The 16,841-nt window shown below is 49.5% G+C and overlaps 1 protein-coding gene across 1 annotated transcript in view; it reads right to left on the bottom strand.

The window, feature by feature from the left end:
- The window catches only part of nme7 (NME/NM23 family member 7), a 22,822-nt gene extending 5,981 nt beyond the window's left edge, over window positions 1-16,841 (bottom strand). Inside the window, exons 1-8 of the mRNA XM_034530003.1 lie at window positions 16,754-16,841; window positions 15,465-15,566; window positions 15,142-15,308; window positions 10,259-10,369; window positions 9,714-9,764; window positions 6,384-6,591; window positions 6,198-6,303; window positions 4,001-4,065 (exon numbers count right to left, since the gene is read on the bottom strand). Coding sequence (XP_034385894.1) covers window positions 4,001-4,065; window positions 6,198-6,303; window positions 6,384-6,591; window positions 9,714-9,764; window positions 10,259-10,369; window positions 15,142-15,308; window positions 15,465-15,566; window positions 16,754-16,756 — 813 coding nt within the window. The 5' untranslated portion in view covers window positions 16,757-16,841. The remainder of the gene's footprint in view (window positions 1-4,000; window positions 4,066-6,197; window positions 6,304-6,383; window positions 6,592-9,713; window positions 9,765-10,258; window positions 10,370-15,141; window positions 15,309-15,464; window positions 15,567-16,753) is intronic.

Here is a 16,841-nt window from a genome sequence, read left to right as displayed (position 1 = left end):
AGAACGAGGACTCGGATACAAGCGGCCAAAATTAGTTTTGTCTGTAGGGCTCAGATAGGGTAAGGAGATGAGTTTCCTCTGTAGGGGACCGGGCTCAGCTTAGAGATAGGGTAAGGAGATGAGTTTCCTCTGTAGGGGACCGGGCTCAGCTTAGAGATAGGGTAAGGAGATGAGTTTCCTCTGTAGGGGACCAGGTTCAGCTTAGAGATAGGGTAAGGAGATGAATTTCCTCTGTAGGGGACCGGGCTCAGTCTTAGAGATAGGGTAAGGAGATGAGTTTCTTCTATAGGGGACCGGGCTCAGCCTTAGAGATAGGGTAAGGAGATGAGTTCCCTCTATAGGGGACCGGGCTCAGCTTAGAGATAGGGTAAGGAGATGAGTTTCTTCTATAGGGGACCGGGCTCAGCCTTAGAGATAGGGTAAGGAGATGAGTTTCCTCTGTAGGGGACCGGGCTCAGCTTAGAGATAGGGTAAGGAGATGAGTTTCCTCTATAGGGGACCGGGCTCAGCCTTAGAGATAGGGTAAGGAGATGAGTTTCCTCTGTAGGGGACCGGGCTCAGCTTAGAGATAGGGTAAGGAGATGAGTTCCCTCTATAGGGGACCGGGCTCAGCCTTAGAGATAGGGTAAGGAGATGAGTTTCTTCTATAGGGGACCGGGCTCAGTCTTATAGATAGGGTAAGGAGATGAGTTCCCTCTATAGGGGACCGGGCTCAGCTTAGAGATAGGGTAAGGAGATGAGTTTCTTCTATAGGGGACCGGGCTCAGCCTTAGAGATAGGGTAAGGAGATGAGTTTCCTCTGTAGGGGACCGGGCTCAGCTTAGAGATAGGGTAAGGAGATGAGTTTCCTCTATAGGGGACCGGGCTCAGCCTTAGAGATAGGGTAAGGAGATGAGTTTCTTCTATAGGGGACCGGGCTCAGCCTTAGAGATAGGGTAAGGAGATGAGTTTCTTCTATAGGGGACAGGGCTCAGTCTTAGAGATAGGGTAAGGAGATGAGTTCCCTCTATAGGGGACCGGGCTCAGTCTTAGAGATAGGGTAAGGAGATGAGTTTCCTCTATAGGGGACCGGGCTCAGCCTTAGAGATAGGGTAAGGAGATGAGTTCCCTCTATAGGGGACCGGGCTCAGCCTTAGAGATAGGGTAAGGAGATGAGTTTCTTCTATAGGGGACCGGGCTCAGTCTTAGAGATAGGGTAAGGAGATGAGTTTCTTCTATAGGGGACCGGGCTCAGCCTTAGAGATAGGGTAAGGAGATGAGTTTCTTCTATAGGGGACCGGGCTCAGTCTTAGAGATAGGGTAAGGAGATGAGTTTCTTCTATAGGGGACCGGGCTCAGTCTTAGAGATAGGGTAAGGAGATGAGTTCCTTCTATAGGGGACCGGGCTCAGCTTAGAGATAGGGTAAGGAGATGAGTTTCCTCTGTAGGGGACCGGGCTCAGCTTAGAGATAGGGTAAGGAGATGAATTCCCTCTGTAGGGGACCGGGCTCAGTCTTATAGATAGGGTAAGGAGATGAGTTCCCTCTATAGGGGACCGGGCTCAGTCTTAGAGATAGGGTAAGGAGATGAGTTTCTTCTATAGGGGACCGGGCTCAGCCTTAGAGATAGGGTAAGGAGATGAGTTTCTTCTATAGGGGACCCGGCTCAGCCTTAGAGATAGGGTAAGGAGATGAGTTTCCTCTATAGGGGACCGGGCTCAGCCTTAGAGATAGGGTAAGGAGATGAATTCCCTCTATAGGGGACCGGGCTCAGTCTTATAGATAGGGTAAGGAGATGAGTTCCCTCTATAGGGGACCGGGCTCAGTCTTAGAGATAGGGTAAGGAGATGAGTTTCTTCTATAGGGGACCGGGCTCAGCCTTAGAGATAGGGTAAGGAGATGAGTTTCTTCTATAGGGGACCGGGCTCAGCCTTAGAGATAGGGTAAGGAGATGAGTTTCCTCTATAGGGGACCGGGCTCAGCCTTAGAGATAGGGTAAGGAGATGAGTTTCTTCTATAGGGGACCGGGCTCAGTCTTAGAGATAGGGTAAGGAGATGAGTTTCTTCTATAGGGGACCGGGCTCAGCCTTAGAGATAGGGTAAGGAGATGAGTTTCTTCTATAGGGGACCGGGCTCAGTCTTAGAGATAGGGTAAGGAGATGAGTTTCGTCTATAGGGGACCGGGCTCAGTCTTAGAGATAGGGTAAGGAGATGAGTTCCTTCTATAGGGGACCGGGCTCAGCTTAGAGATAGGGTAAGGAGATGAGTTTCCTCTGTAGGGGACCAGGCTCAGCTTAGAGATAGGGTAAGGAGATGAGTTTCCTCTGTAGGGGACCGGGCTCAGTCTTATAGATAGGGTAAGGAGATGAGTTCCCTCTATAGGGGACCGGGCTCAGTCTTAGAGATAGGGTAAGGAGATGAGTTCCCTCTATAGGGGACCGGGCTCAGTCTTAGAGATAGGGTAAGGAGATGAGTTTCCTTTATAGGGGACCGGGCTCAGCTTAGAGATAGGGTAAGGAGATGAGTTCCCTCTGTAGGGGGGCTGGTTCGTGCATCTAATCAGGATGCTTCTTGAACTCCTCCCATTAGAGGTTTTCCAAGCACGTCCATCTGGGAGGAGACCCCAGGGAAGACCCAGAACATGCTGGAGGGATTATATCTCACAGCTGGCCTGGGAACGCCTCAGGATCCCCCAGAATGAGCTGGCGAATGTTTGCGGGTGAGAGGGAAGTCTGGGTCACCTGACCCGACCCCGGACTAAGGGGCTGAAAATGGATGGATGGATGTAGATGAGATATTAGATGAGATATAAGATGAGATGATATATGAGATCCTATAAAGAGTTAATCCAAACTAAATCAATATTCATGAAACAAGTTGTACAAATAATAATACGTAAACAAGCACATTAAAGTGAAAGATGAAGCTCTTCTCCTCTGCATGGCTTGTCCCTCTACTTTTGTGTTATTCCCATGATGCACCACACCATACATGGATCCCTGATTGATTGGTTTGTGCCCCGCGGCCCCCAATGTGCAGAGAGACAGAGGTCACAGTGTGCAGCGGCTCAGCATTGAGGTCAGCTGGTCAATACTGGGCACATACTGGGGACACACTGGGACATACTGGGGACACACTGGGGACACACTGGGACATACTGGGGACATACTGGGGACACACTGGGGACACACTGGGGACATACTGGGGACACACTGGGGACACACTGGGACATACTGGGGACATACTGGGGACACACTGGGGACACACTGGGACATACTGGGGACACACTGGGGACACACTGGGACATACTGGGGACATACTGGGGACACACTGGGACATACTGGGACATACTGGGGACACACTGGGGACACACTGGGGACATACTGGGGACACACTGGGACATACTGGGGACACACTGGGGACATACTGGGCACAAACTGGGGACATACTGGGGACGTACTGGGGACACACTGGGGACATACTGGGGACACACTGGGCACATACTGGGGACACACTGGGCACATACTGGGGACACACTGGGGACATACTGGGGACATACTGGGGACGTACTGGGGACGTGCTGGGGACACACTGGGGACGTGCTGGGGACACACTGGGGACGCACTTGGGACACGCTGGGTCGTGCTGGGGACTTACTGGGGACACACTGGGGACATTCTGGGGACTTACTGGGGACGCACTGGGGACGTGCTGTGGACACACTGAGGACACACTGGGGACGCACTGGGACACACTGGGGACGCACTGGGGACGTACTGGGGATGTGCTGGGGACATACTGGGGACGTACTGGGGACACACTGAGGACGCACTGGGGACGTACTTGGGACGCACTGGGGACGCACTGGGGACGCACTGGGGACGCACTGGGGACACACTGGGACGTACTGGGAACATACTGGGGACGTGCTGTGGACATACTGGGGACATACTGGGGACGTGCTGTGGACATACTGGGGACATACTGGGGACATACTGGGGACATGAGGCGCACAGTTTTACCATCTGGAGCGCTGAGATCTGGAATCCGGCCGCTGAGATGGAGTTCAGGATCTTCCCGGTCAGACCTGTGAAACACAAACAATCAACTCTTCTTCATTTGTTCTCATCTGTATGACATCATCTTCATCATCATCTTCATCATCTTCATCATGCTGCTGCAACACAACGACCTCTGGGTGACGGATCGTCTTTCAGGCGTCCCGTCACCTCTTCCGAGGAAGACGCTGCTGATGACCTGTGAAGGTCAGACGGCTGCAGACAGACGAGGATGAAGAGGAGGATGAAGAGGAGCTCAGCTTGTTATTCTCATCAGCCGCTCTGATCTATTTATCTTGGTGCAGAACCGTTTGGTCACAGCCTTCCAGACTATGTGTGTGTGCGTGTGTGTGCGTGTGTGTTTGTGTGTGTGTGTGCTCCCAAAAGCAGCTGGTACTGTTGCTAGGAGACCCCGTTCCGGGTGCCTGGCAACAGAAGGTCCTCTGTTCCAGTCGTGTTATCAGACACGACTCATCGTCAGCGCTGTGATTGGCTGCAGCACACACATACACACACACACACACACACATACACACACACAGTCACACACATAAACACACACACACACACACGTGAATGAGTGAAGAGGAACCTCCTTCCGGTGACCGCGCTGTGACCTCATCTTCTAGCTCCGCCTCCCTTATGACCGCGCTGTGACCTCATCTTCTAGCTCCGCCTCCCTTATGACCGCGCTGTGACCTCATCCAGCTCCACCTCCCTTATGACCGCGCTGTGACCTCATCCGTCTTCTAGCTCCACCTCCCTTATGACCGTGCTGTGACCTCATCTGTCTTCTAGCTCCGCCTCCCTTATGACCACGCTGTGACCTCATCTGTCTTCTAGCTCCGGCTCCCTTATGACCGTGCTGTGACCTCATCTGTCTTCTAGCTCCGCCTCCCTTATGACCGTGCTGTGACCTCATCTGTCTTCTAGCTCCGCCTCCCTTTTGACCGCTCTGTGACTTCATCTGTCTTCTAGCTCCGCCTCCCTTTTGACCGCTCTGTGACTTCATCTGTCTTCTAGCTCCGCCTCCCTTATGACCTCACTAGTTTAAACAGACTCTTTGGAGAGTGTTTGTAGATAATTGGAGCTGACACATAAAGAACAACTATAACGATGCCGGACTTAAACAGCAGAGGCCGGGCTCCATGTGTACATGCTCTAAACTCAACAGAGAGAAACATAACCATAAGAATGAGCATGGAAATAGCTTTATGCTACACCTGAAGGCCAGACGTGTCTGGAAAGCTCTATTGTTTCTATTGTTCTATTGTCCTCCTCAGACAAAGCATCAGCATAACATCCACACAGCTATTGTTTTACAGCGACTGTACAGAGGTTGCCTTACGTTGACCTCTAGATGACCCCCAGCTTCCTGTGACGCCCGTGAACTCTCTGGAGGCGTTTCCACTTACAGGCCGGTTTGAGTCTCCGCTAATCGAATCCTATGCCTCACAGAGGTGGAGCATTATGGGATGGCTGGGAGTGCGAACGGCAGAGATATGAATGAAGTTATGGACAAATGTGTGCAAATACTTTAGGATGACTTGAGGGCACAGCATCATTATTGTTGGTGTATGTAGTGCATGTTACTGCTGCATGTATTGAACAGCATTTGTGATTTAAAAGTGAAATAAATAGCGTGTGTACTAAAACTCTCTCAGAATGACTTGTTGTTCTATGATAGAATGTCAATGTTTTAAAGAGATATTCAACCTGGAAGTGTTTCCTGTGTCCCAATAAACTGCTGTAAACACCGAGGGTTATTATTATTATGAACTCATATCCCATGTTTATAACTACTTTAACTCCAGCAAGTATAAACTCAGCTTTAGCCCTGTTAGCCGTGACGTCAGCGTTAATAACGGCCGATCAGCACCGGTGCTTATTAAAAACACGAACATGTTGTTTGAGCCCTGCAGCCAAACCAAGAAGCGTTTCACTTTCTCAGACTTCGACTTGTCCCAGCAGGACCGGCAGCAACAACATGGCTCCACGGGCGCGGCAGGCTGTCGGAGCCCGCCACACCTGCAGCGCAACATCAAGGACTCTTATTTTGACGGGTCCAAAGTTGTCCTGCCGTGAGAGCGGCCTTTTAGCGAAGTTACGCGTGTGGAGTGCAATGCATGCTGGGACATGATCAGAGGACAGGCGTCCCTACCTTCTGCCACGGCGTGAGGTTTGATGATGCAGCACGTGCAGTCGCCGTACACGGCCGTGTTGGACGGGCCGCGGCCGGCGGTGGACGGGAAGAAGAACTCCAGCTCCTGGCGGAACAAACAGAATCAGAACGAGGTCTCCCGAGTCCTCGTGAACCAGAACCGGAACGGAGGCGTCTCATTCTCACTCTGGCGGCCGCGGCGAGCGAGTCGGAACCGTGGCCCACGTTCTTGACGCCGTCGGTTCCGAACTGGGCGCGGACACTCTGCGGCGCCTCCTTCCTCGCCGCCGAGGAGTCCGCCGGCCCCAGGAGCCTCCTCCAGATGGACACGGCCTCGTCCCCCATCAGCTCCAGGGCCACCACGGGGCCAGAGGACGCAAACTGCACCAGGTTACTGCAGGAGGACAGCGTGTTAGTGGGAACAGCTATGGTCCAATGGTGCTCCACAGAACCTGTAGAACCCACAGAGCTTCAGCACCACCATATTTAGATCGTAAGGTTGAGTCACAATATACGAGTCCTTCAGTCCCTGAAGCTGAGGAGACACAATACCACATCCTCTGACCCTGATATAATGAGTAGTAGTAACATAGTTATAACACATTCAATTTATAAGACATCATGATTCATATAGTGAGTAGTAGTAACATAGTTGTAACACATTCAATGTATAAGACATCATGATTCATATAGTGAGTAGTAGTAACATAGTTATAACACATTCAATGTATAAGACATCATGATTCATATAGTGAGTAGTAGTAACATAGTTATAACACATTCAATGTATATGACATCATGATTCATATAGTGAGTAGTAGTAACATAGTTATAACACATTCAATGTATATGACATCATGATTCATATAGTGAGTAGTAGTAACATAGTTATAACACATTCAATGTATATGACATCATGATTCATATAGTGAGTAGTAACATAATAGGTATAACTAGGTGTGACCTCACAGAGTGTGTTGTTTACTCTTCACACATGACTTCTATAACTCTTCTGTCCTCCTCTGATGGGGGAGGAACTGGGGGAGGAACTGGGGAGGAACTGGGGGAGGAACTGGGGAGGAACTGGGGGAGGAACTGGGGAGGAACTGGGGGAGGAACTGGGGGAACTGGGGTAACTGGGGGAGGAACTGGGGAGGAACTGGGGAGGAACTGGGGAGGAACTGGGGGAGGAACTGGGAGAGGAACTGGGGGAAGAACTGGAGGAACTGGGGAGGAACTGGAGGAACTGGGGGAAGAACTGAGGGAACTGGGGAGGAACTAGAGGAACTGGGGGAGGAACTGGGGGAAGAACTGGGGGAACTGAGGGAACTGGGGGAGGAACTAGAGGAACTGGGGGAGGAACTGGGGGAAGAACTGGGGAAACTGGAGGAACTGGGGGAGGAACTGGGGGAGGAACTGGGGAGGAACTGGAGGAACTGGAGGAACTGGGGGAGGAACTGGGGAGGAACTGGGGGAACTGGGGAGGAACTGGGGAGGAACTGGAGGAACTGGGGAGGAACTGGGGGAGGAACTGGGGGAAGAACTGGAGGAACTGGGGAGGAACTGGAGAGGAACTGGAGGAACTGGGGGAACTGAGGGAACTGGGGAACTGGGGGAACTGGGGGAGGAACTGGAGGAACTATAACACATTCAATGTATAAGACATCATGATTCATATAGTGAGTAGTAGTAACATAGTTGTAACACATTCAATGTATATGACATCATGATTCATATAGTGAGTAGTAGTAACATAGTTATAACACATTCAATGTATAAGACATCATGATTCATATAGTGAGTAGTAGTAACATAGTTATAACACATTCAATGTATAAGACATCATGATTCATATAGTGAGTAGTAGTAACATAGTTATAACACATTCAATGTATATGACATCATGATTCATATAGTGAGTAGTAACATAGTTATAACACATTCAATGTATATGACATCATGATTCATATAGTGAGTAGTAGTAACATAGTTATAACACATTCAATGTATATGACATCATGATTCATATAGTGAGTAGTAGTAACATAGTTATAACACATTCAATGTATATGACATCATGATTCATATAGTGAGTAGTAACATAATAGGTATAACTAGGTGTGACCTCACAGAGTGTGTTGTTTACTCTTCACACATGACTTCTATAACTCTTCTGTCCTCCTCTGATGGGGGAGGAACTGGGGGAGGAACTGGGGAGGAACTGGGGGAGGAACTGGGGAGGAACTGGGGGAGGAACTGGGGGAACTGGGGTAACTGGGGGAGGAACTGGGGAGGAACTGGGGAGGAACTGGGGAGGAACTGGGGGAGGAACTGGAGGAACTGGGGAGGAACTGGGGGATGAACTGGAGGAACTGGGGGAACTGAGGGAACTGGGGGAGGAACTGGGGAGGAACTGGGGAGGAACTGGGGGAACTGGGGGAGGAACTGGGGAGGAACTGGAGGAACTGGGGGAACTGAGGGAACTGGGGAGGAACTGGAGGAACTGGGGAGGAACTGGGGGAGGAACTGGGGGAAGAACTGGAGGAACTGGGGAGGAACTGGAGAGGAACTGGAGGAACTGGGGGAACTGAGGGAACTGGGGAGGAACTGGGGGATGAACTGGAGGAACTGGGGGAACTGAGGGAACTGGGGGAGGAACTGGGGAGGAACTGGGGAGGAACTGGGGGAACTGGGGGAACTGGGGAGGAACTGGGGAGGAACTGGAGGAACTGGGGGAACTGAGGGAACTGGGGAGGAACTGGAGGAACTGGGGAGGAACTGGGGGAGGAACTGGGGGAACTGGGGGAACTGGGGGAGGAACTGGGGGAGGAACTGGAGGAACTGGGGAGGAACTGGGGGATGAACTGGAGGAACTGGGGGAACTGAGGGAACTGGGGGAGGAACTGGGGAGGAACTGGGGAGGAACTGGGGGAACTGGGGGAACTGGGGGAGGAACTGGGGAGGAACTGGAGGAACTGGGGGAACTGAGGGAACTGGGGAGGAACTGGAGGAACTGGGGAGGAACTGGGGGAGGAACTGGGGGAACTGGGGGAACTGAGGGAACTGGTGGAGGAACTGGGGAGGAACTGGAGGAACTGGGGGAACTGGGGGAACTGGGGGAACTGGTGGAGGAACTGGGGAGGAACTGGGGGAACTGAGGGAACTGGGGGAGGAACTGGAGGAACTGGGGAGGAACTGGGGGAACTGAGGGAACTGGGGGAGGAACTGGAGGAACTGGGGAGGAACTGGGGGGGGAACTGAGGGAACTGGGGGAGGAACTGGAGGAACTGGGGAGGAACTGGGGGGGGAACTGAGGGAACTGGGGGAGGAACTGGAGGAACTGGGGAGGAACTGGGGGAGGAACTGGGGGAACTGGGGGAACTGAGGGAACTGGTGGAGGAACTGGGGAGGAACTGGGGGAACTGGGGGAACTGGGGGAACTGGGCTCTGGGCCTCTCAATGCCACAGCTTCTGTTAATGATCGAGGCGAATGTGCAAATCATTGACGGCCCTCACCTGAAGAACGGCTTGGACTGGTGCTCCACATAGAAGTCGGCCGCCTGCTTCCTGCCGGGAGGGAAGAAGCAGACGGCGTTACTGAGTTAATGAGTGGCCACAGGAGCACTGCGTCACATTCCACAGGGTCAAAGGTCAGCTTGGTGTTAATAAAATGACTTTTGACCACGAACACGGAAGTGAGGTCATCGTAACGCCCGGGGGGTGGCGGTGGTGTGTGTGTGTGTGTGTGTGTGATGTTACGACAACAGATGAGAATGTGAGGGCTTGATGGCGTCATGCTCGGGAACAGGAAGTCTGTGTTCACGTGAAGCGGATCAATAAAGTTTCATAAAGACACAATGATCACATGGTCACGTGATCACATGATCACATGGTCACATGATCACATGGTCACATGGTCTGTGTTCACGTGCAGCGGATCAATAAAGTTTCATAAAGACACAATGGTCACATGATCACATGGTCACATGATCTGTGTTCACGTGCAGCGGATCAATAAAGTTTCATAAAGACAGAATGGTCACATGGTCACATGATCTCACCAGGACAGCGTGGTCATCTTGGCTTTGGTCACCAGCAGCTTGGACGAGCAGATCCGCTCCAGCACGTCGCCCACTTTGTTCACCACGTCGGGTTTGATCAGAGCCAGAGTTCTACGGATCACATGAGAGCAGAGAACACTCAACCACTCAGCAGAACCACAGCCGAACCAGAGCAGAACCACGGCAGAACCAGAGAAGAACCAGAGACAGAACCACAGCAGAACCACAGCGGAACCAGAACAGAACCAGAGCAGAACCAGAGCAGATACAGAACCACAGCAGAACCACAGCAGAACACCAACAGAACCAGAACAGAACCACATCAGAACCAGAGCAGAGACAGAACAGAACCACAGCAGAACCACAGCAGAACACCAACAGAATCAGAGCAGAACAGAACCAGAGCAGAACCACAGCAGAACCAGAGAAGAGACAGAACAGAACCAGAGCAGAACCAGAGCAGAGACAGAACAGAACCACAGCAGAACCAGAGCAGAACACCAACAGAACCAGAACAGAACCAGAGCAGAACCACAGCAGAACCACAGAAGAACACCAACAGAACAAGAGCAGAACCACAGCAGAACACCAACAGAACCAGAACAGAACCAGAGCAGAACCACAGCAGAACCAGAGCAGAACACTAACAGAACCAGAACAGAACCAGCGACAATGAGCTTCCTTTAAATGATGACAGTAAATACTGATAACGTACACTTCTTATTAAAGTAAAAACGTTAGAAACAGGAAATCTCCACGAGTCAATATTTAACATCCAAATCAAATGTTCCCATCCATCCATTATCACCCGCTTATCCGGGGTCGGGTCGCGGTGGCAGCAGGTTCAGCAGGCCGACCCAGGCTTCCCTCTCACCCGCAACACTTTCCAGCTCATTCTGGGGGATCCCGAGGCGTTCCAAGGCCAGCCGGGAGATATAATCCCTCCAGCGTGTCCTCGGTCTTCCCCGGGGCCTCCTACCAGTTGGACGTGCCCGGAAAACCTCTAATGGGAGGCGTCCAGGAGGCATCCTGACTAGATGAACCACCTCAGCTGACTCCTTTGGACACGAAGGAGCAGCGACTCGACTCCGAGCTCCCCCCTGATGTCCGAGCTCCTTACCCTATCTCTAAGGCTGAGCCCGGCCACCCTACGGAGGAAGCTCATTTCGGCCGCTTGTTCAATAAACCCTGATGATAAGCAGCCCACGGACTGAAGCTACCTTGCCCGGACAAGGGAAACCGGGGCACCCTCCCGGAGCCAGACCCAGGAGGGGAGCTCATCGGCAAGCGGCTGGTGGCCGGGCTTTCGCCCATGGGGCCCGGTCGGGCTCAGCCCGAAAAAACATCATGGAGCAGCAGTCACCCTGTGGACCCACCACCCGCAGGGAGAATTATCGGGGTCGGGTGCTATGTAGACCGGGCGGCGGCATAGACTAGCTCTAGGGACGTGGAACGTCACCTCACTAGCGGGGAAAGAGCCGGAGCTGGTGCAGGAGGTGGAGCGGTACCAGCTAGATATAGTTGGGCTCACCTCCACGCACAGCATGGGCTCTGGAACCAAGCTCCTGGAGAAGGGTTGGACTTTGTCCTTTTCTGGAGTTGCCCAGGGTGAGAGGCGCCGGGCGGGAGTGGGGATACTCACGAGCCCCCGGCTGAGCGCCGCTGTGTTGGAGTTTTCCCCGGGGAACGAGAGGGTCGCCTCCCTGTGCCTACGGGTTGCGGGGAGTAAGGCTCTGACTGTTGTTTGTGCTTATGCACCGAACAGCATTTTGGAGTATCCGGCCTTCTTGGAGTCGGTGGGAGGGGTCCTGGAAAGGGCGCCGCCTGCCGACTCCATAGTTCTCCTGGGAGACTTCAACGCTCACGTGGGCAATGACAGAGAAACCTGGCGGGGCGTGATTGGGAGGAACGGCTTGCCCGATCTGAACCCGAATGGTGTTTTGTTGTTGGACTTCTGTGCTAGCCACAGTTTGTCCATAACGAACACCATGTTCGAACATAAGGTGGCTCATAAGTGTACCTGGTACCAGAACACCTTAGGCCGGAGATCAATGATCGACTTTGTAATCGTATCATCTGATCTGCGGCCGTATGTCTTGGACACTCGGGTGAAGAGAGGAGCAGAGCTGTCAACTGATCACCACCTGGTGGTGAGTTGGATCAGATGGCGGGGGACTCGGCTAGAAAGACCTGGCAAGCCCAAACGTGTAGTGAGGGTGAACTGGGAACGTCTGGCAGAGGATCCTGTCCGGGAGGTCTTCAACTCCCACCTCCGGAAGAACTTCTCACAAATCCAGAGGGAGGCTGGGGACATGGAATCCGAGTGGACCTTGTTCAAAGCCTCTATTGTGGACGCGGCTGTTCGGGGCTGTGGCCGGAAGGTCATCGGTGCCTGTCGTGGCGGCAACCCGAGAACCCGGTGGTGGACACCGGGGGTGAGGGAAGCCGTCAAACTGAAGAAGGAGGCCTTTCGGGCCTGGCTGGCCCAGGGGTCTCCTGAAGCAGCTGACTGGTACCGGCGGGCCAGAAGGGCTGCAGCGGCGATGGTCGCGGAGGCTAAAACTCGGGCATGGGAGGAGTTCGGGGAGGCCATGGAGAAGGACTTTCGGTTGGCCTCAAGGAAGTTCTGGCAAACCATCCGACGGCTCAGGAAGGGAAAGCAGGGTCTACCCCAGGCTGTTCTCAGCAGGGGGGGGGGAACTGCTGACCTGGACTGGGGACATCGTCGGGCGGTGGAAAGAGCACTTTGAGGAACTCCTAAACCTGCGGGAGTATGGGGTGCCGGACCCGTTGGCACGGGCCATCCGGTCTCTGTACGCCTGCAGTAGGAGCTGTGTTCGTCTCCTCGGTAGTAAGTCAGACACGTTCCCGGTGGGTGTTGGCCTCCGCCAGGGCTGCCCTTTATCACCGGTCCTGTTCGTGACCTTCATGGACAGGATATCTAGGCGCAGCCAGGGGGCGGAGAGGATCCGGTTTGGGAGTCTCGGGATCGCCTCTCTGCTGTTTGCGGATGATGTGGTCCTGTTTGCCTCCTCGGACCGTGACCTCCAGCATTCACTGGGGTGTTTTGCAGCCGAGTGCGAAGCGGCAGGGATGAGATTTAGCACCTCCAAATCTGAGGCCATGGTGCTCTGCCGGAAACCGGCGGATTGCTCCCTCCAGGTGGGGGCAAACTGCCTCCCCCAAGCGAAGGAGTTCAAGTATCTCGGGGTCTTGTTCACGAGTGAGGGTAAGGTGGAGCGGGACATCGACAGGCGGATCGGTGCGGCTGCAGCAGTAAAACAGGCGCTGTACCGGTCCGTCTTAGTGAAGAGGAGCTGAGCCGGAAGGCAAAGCTCTCCATTTACTGGTCGGTCTACGTTCCAACCCTCACCTATGGTCACGAACTCTGGGTCGTGACCCAAAGAACGAGATCTCGGATACAAGCGGCAAATCAAATGTTTTACAGGATATTCAATCTTTGTTTCTTTATAACATATAATACTTTACTTGTTTCTCTGTAGGGTTTATTTAAAAGGTAATAAAGTAGTTATAAACATGAAATATGAGTTTATAATAATAATAATAATCCTCTATAGCGGAGATTAGTTTAAAGGTAATAAAGTAGTTATAAACATGAGATATGAGTTTATAATAATAATAATCCTCTATAGTGGAGGTTAGTTTAAAGGTAATAAAGTAGTTATAAACATGAGATATGACTTTATAATAATAATAATCCTCTATAGTGGAGGTTAGTTTAAAGGTAATAAAGTAGTTATAAACATGAAATATGAGTTTATAATAATAATAATCCTCTATAGTGGAGTTTAGTTTAAAGGTAATAAAGTAGTTATAAACATGAAATATGAGTTTATAATAATAATAATAATCCTCTATAGTGGAGGTTAGTTTAAAGGTAATAAAGTAGTTATAAACATGAGATATGAGTTTATAATAATAATAATAATCCTCTATAGCGGAGGTTAGTTTAAAGGTAATAAAGTAGTTATAAACATGAGATTTGAGTTTATAATAATAATAATAATCAAGTAAGTAAATAAGTGTCTTTGAGTACTATGAAAAGCGCTATATAAATTAAATGCATTATTATTATTATTATAATCCTCTATAGCGGAGGTTAGTTTAAAGGTAATAAAGTAGTTATGAACATGAGATATGAGTTTATAATAATAATAATCCTCTATAGTGGAGGTTAGTTTAAAGGTAATAAAGTAGTTATAAACATGAAATATGAGTTTATTATAATAATAATAATCCTCTATAGCGGAGGTTAGTTTAAAGGTAATAAAGTAGTTATAAACATGAAATATGAGTTTATTATAATAATAATAATCCTCTATAGCGGAGGTTAGTTTAAAGGTAATAAAGTAGTTATAAACATGAGATATGAGTTTATTATAATAATAATAATCCTCTATAGCGGAGGTTAGTTTAAAGGTAATAAAGTAGTTATAAACATGAGATATGAGTTTATTATAATAATAATAATCCTCTATAGCGGAGGTTAGTTTAAAGGTAATAAAGTAGTTATAAACATGAGATATGACTGTATTATAATAATAATAATCCTCTATAGTGGAGGTTAGTTTAAAGGTAATAAAGTAGTTATAAACATGAGATATGAGTTTATTATAATAATAATAATCCTCTATAGCGGAGGTTAGTTTAAAGGTAATAAAGTAGTTATAAACATGAGATATGACTGTATTATAATAATAATAATCCTCTATAGCGGAGGTTAGTTTAAAGGTAATAAAGTAGTTATAAACATGAGATATGAGTTTATTATAATAATAATAATCCTCTATAGCGGAGGTTAGTTTAAAGGTAATAAAGTAGTTATCAACATGAGATATGACTGTATTATAATAATACCCTACCTCTCCTTCCTGCTGCCCAGCTGGTTGGCGGTGTACTGGTCTCCGTAGTCCACCAGGTGGAGCTGTCTAGAGAACACGTTCACTCGGTTCCCCACGAACAGGTCCTCCTGGTTCAGGTCTTCGTACCGAGTCCGCCTCAGGAAGATTCGCTGGTTTTTAACGTCAAACTGAAGACAACAGCCGGTTATTCAATATAGTCTTTGTTTTGTTCTCTTTGTTTGGTGCTGAACCTAAACGCTGCTATTCAGAATATGTATTGTTATGTTATAATATAGTAATAACACATTATCACAGGTACGGCGCAGAGACCTGATGAAGCTCACCATCTCCACCGAGCGGTCTCTGGGGAAGAAGAACAGCTGGTAGCGCCGCAGGAGGGCGGCCGTCGGGTCGTACCACTCGGCTAGGAAGGCGTAGCGGTCCTCCTGGTGGAGTACAGTGTGTAGATGTACTCCGTATGTGTGCAGATTGTAATTGTACATTTGTAATTTGTGATATTGGGCTATACAAAATAAACTGAATTGAATTGAAAAATGTAATATATATATATATATATATATATATATATATATATATATATATATATATATATATATACACACACACAAAAATGAATACACTGAGCTTCAGGAATCGTTAATTAAAGTACGAAAGGTGCATAGACATGGTATAAAACAATAACAGAATAAACATAGTTCAATAATAGAGAAATATGGTAAACAACAAGATAACAGTACTTTAAAACAAGTATATATTATAAAATAAAAGTGGCAAGTGTATTTTAATAAAAAAAGAAAATAAAGGATGTGCTGTAGGAAAGGAAAACTATTCTACGTAACTTACGTAGATTACGTACGTTTCCCTAACTTCCCCTGCACATCATAGTTTGTTGGTTTTCTCCACAGACTGTTTAGCTACATGTTTAAAACGCACTGGTTCTGTTCAGACAGACAGGCAGGCTGGCAGACAGGCAGGCTGACAGACAGGCAGGCTGACAGACAGGCAGGCTGACAGACAGGCAGGCAGGCTGGCTGACAGGCTGGCTGACAGACAGGCTGGCTGACAGACAGGCAGGCAGGCTGACAGACAGGCTGGCTGACAGACAGGCAGGCTGGCTGACAGACAGGCTGGCTGACAGACAGGCTGGCTGACAGACAGGCTAGCTGACAGACAGGCTGGCTAGCTGACAGACAGGCAGCTACTTTATTAACCGGACTAAACGTTAACAACTCGTTATTATGACTTACGGCGGATTTAAGATTCAGTTTGGGACGTAGAGAGCTAACGTAGCTAGCTACGTTACGAGCGCAGCTTTAGCTTTAGACTAGTCAGTGCTCCTCTGTCGCCAGTTAACCAGTTAGTTAACCAGTTAGTTAACCAGTTAGTTAACCAGTTAGTTAACGGGGCTGTATAACTGGCTTTAAGTTACACGTTATTCTATTGCACAAATACAACCTGTTGGTCAATTTGTCACGTTTGCTGTTAATTGTTAGCTGTTAGCATTAGCTTCTAGCTGCTAGACATTAACTCAACAAGCCGTCTGAAGGTTAAAGTTATACGTTGCGTCACTTTGTTGTTGTTGTTTGTTGTTGTTGATGAAATATTAACTCACCATTTCTGAAGAATCAACAATCAGAATTTCCCGATAGTTTTCAGCCGTTAGCGTTGTTGTTATGGTAACTGTGACAAACCGAGGTGCG

Source organism: Cyclopterus lumpus, chromosome 4, assembly GCF_009769545.1.
Source record: "Cyclopterus lumpus isolate fCycLum1 chromosome 4, fCycLum1.pri, whole genome shotgun sequence".
Classification (NCBI taxonomy): Eukaryota; Metazoa; Chordata; class Actinopteri; order Perciformes; family Cyclopteridae; genus Cyclopterus; species Cyclopterus lumpus.
Note: the sequence above shows the minus strand (reverse complement) of the source record. Positions and strands in the feature narration are given on the sequence as shown.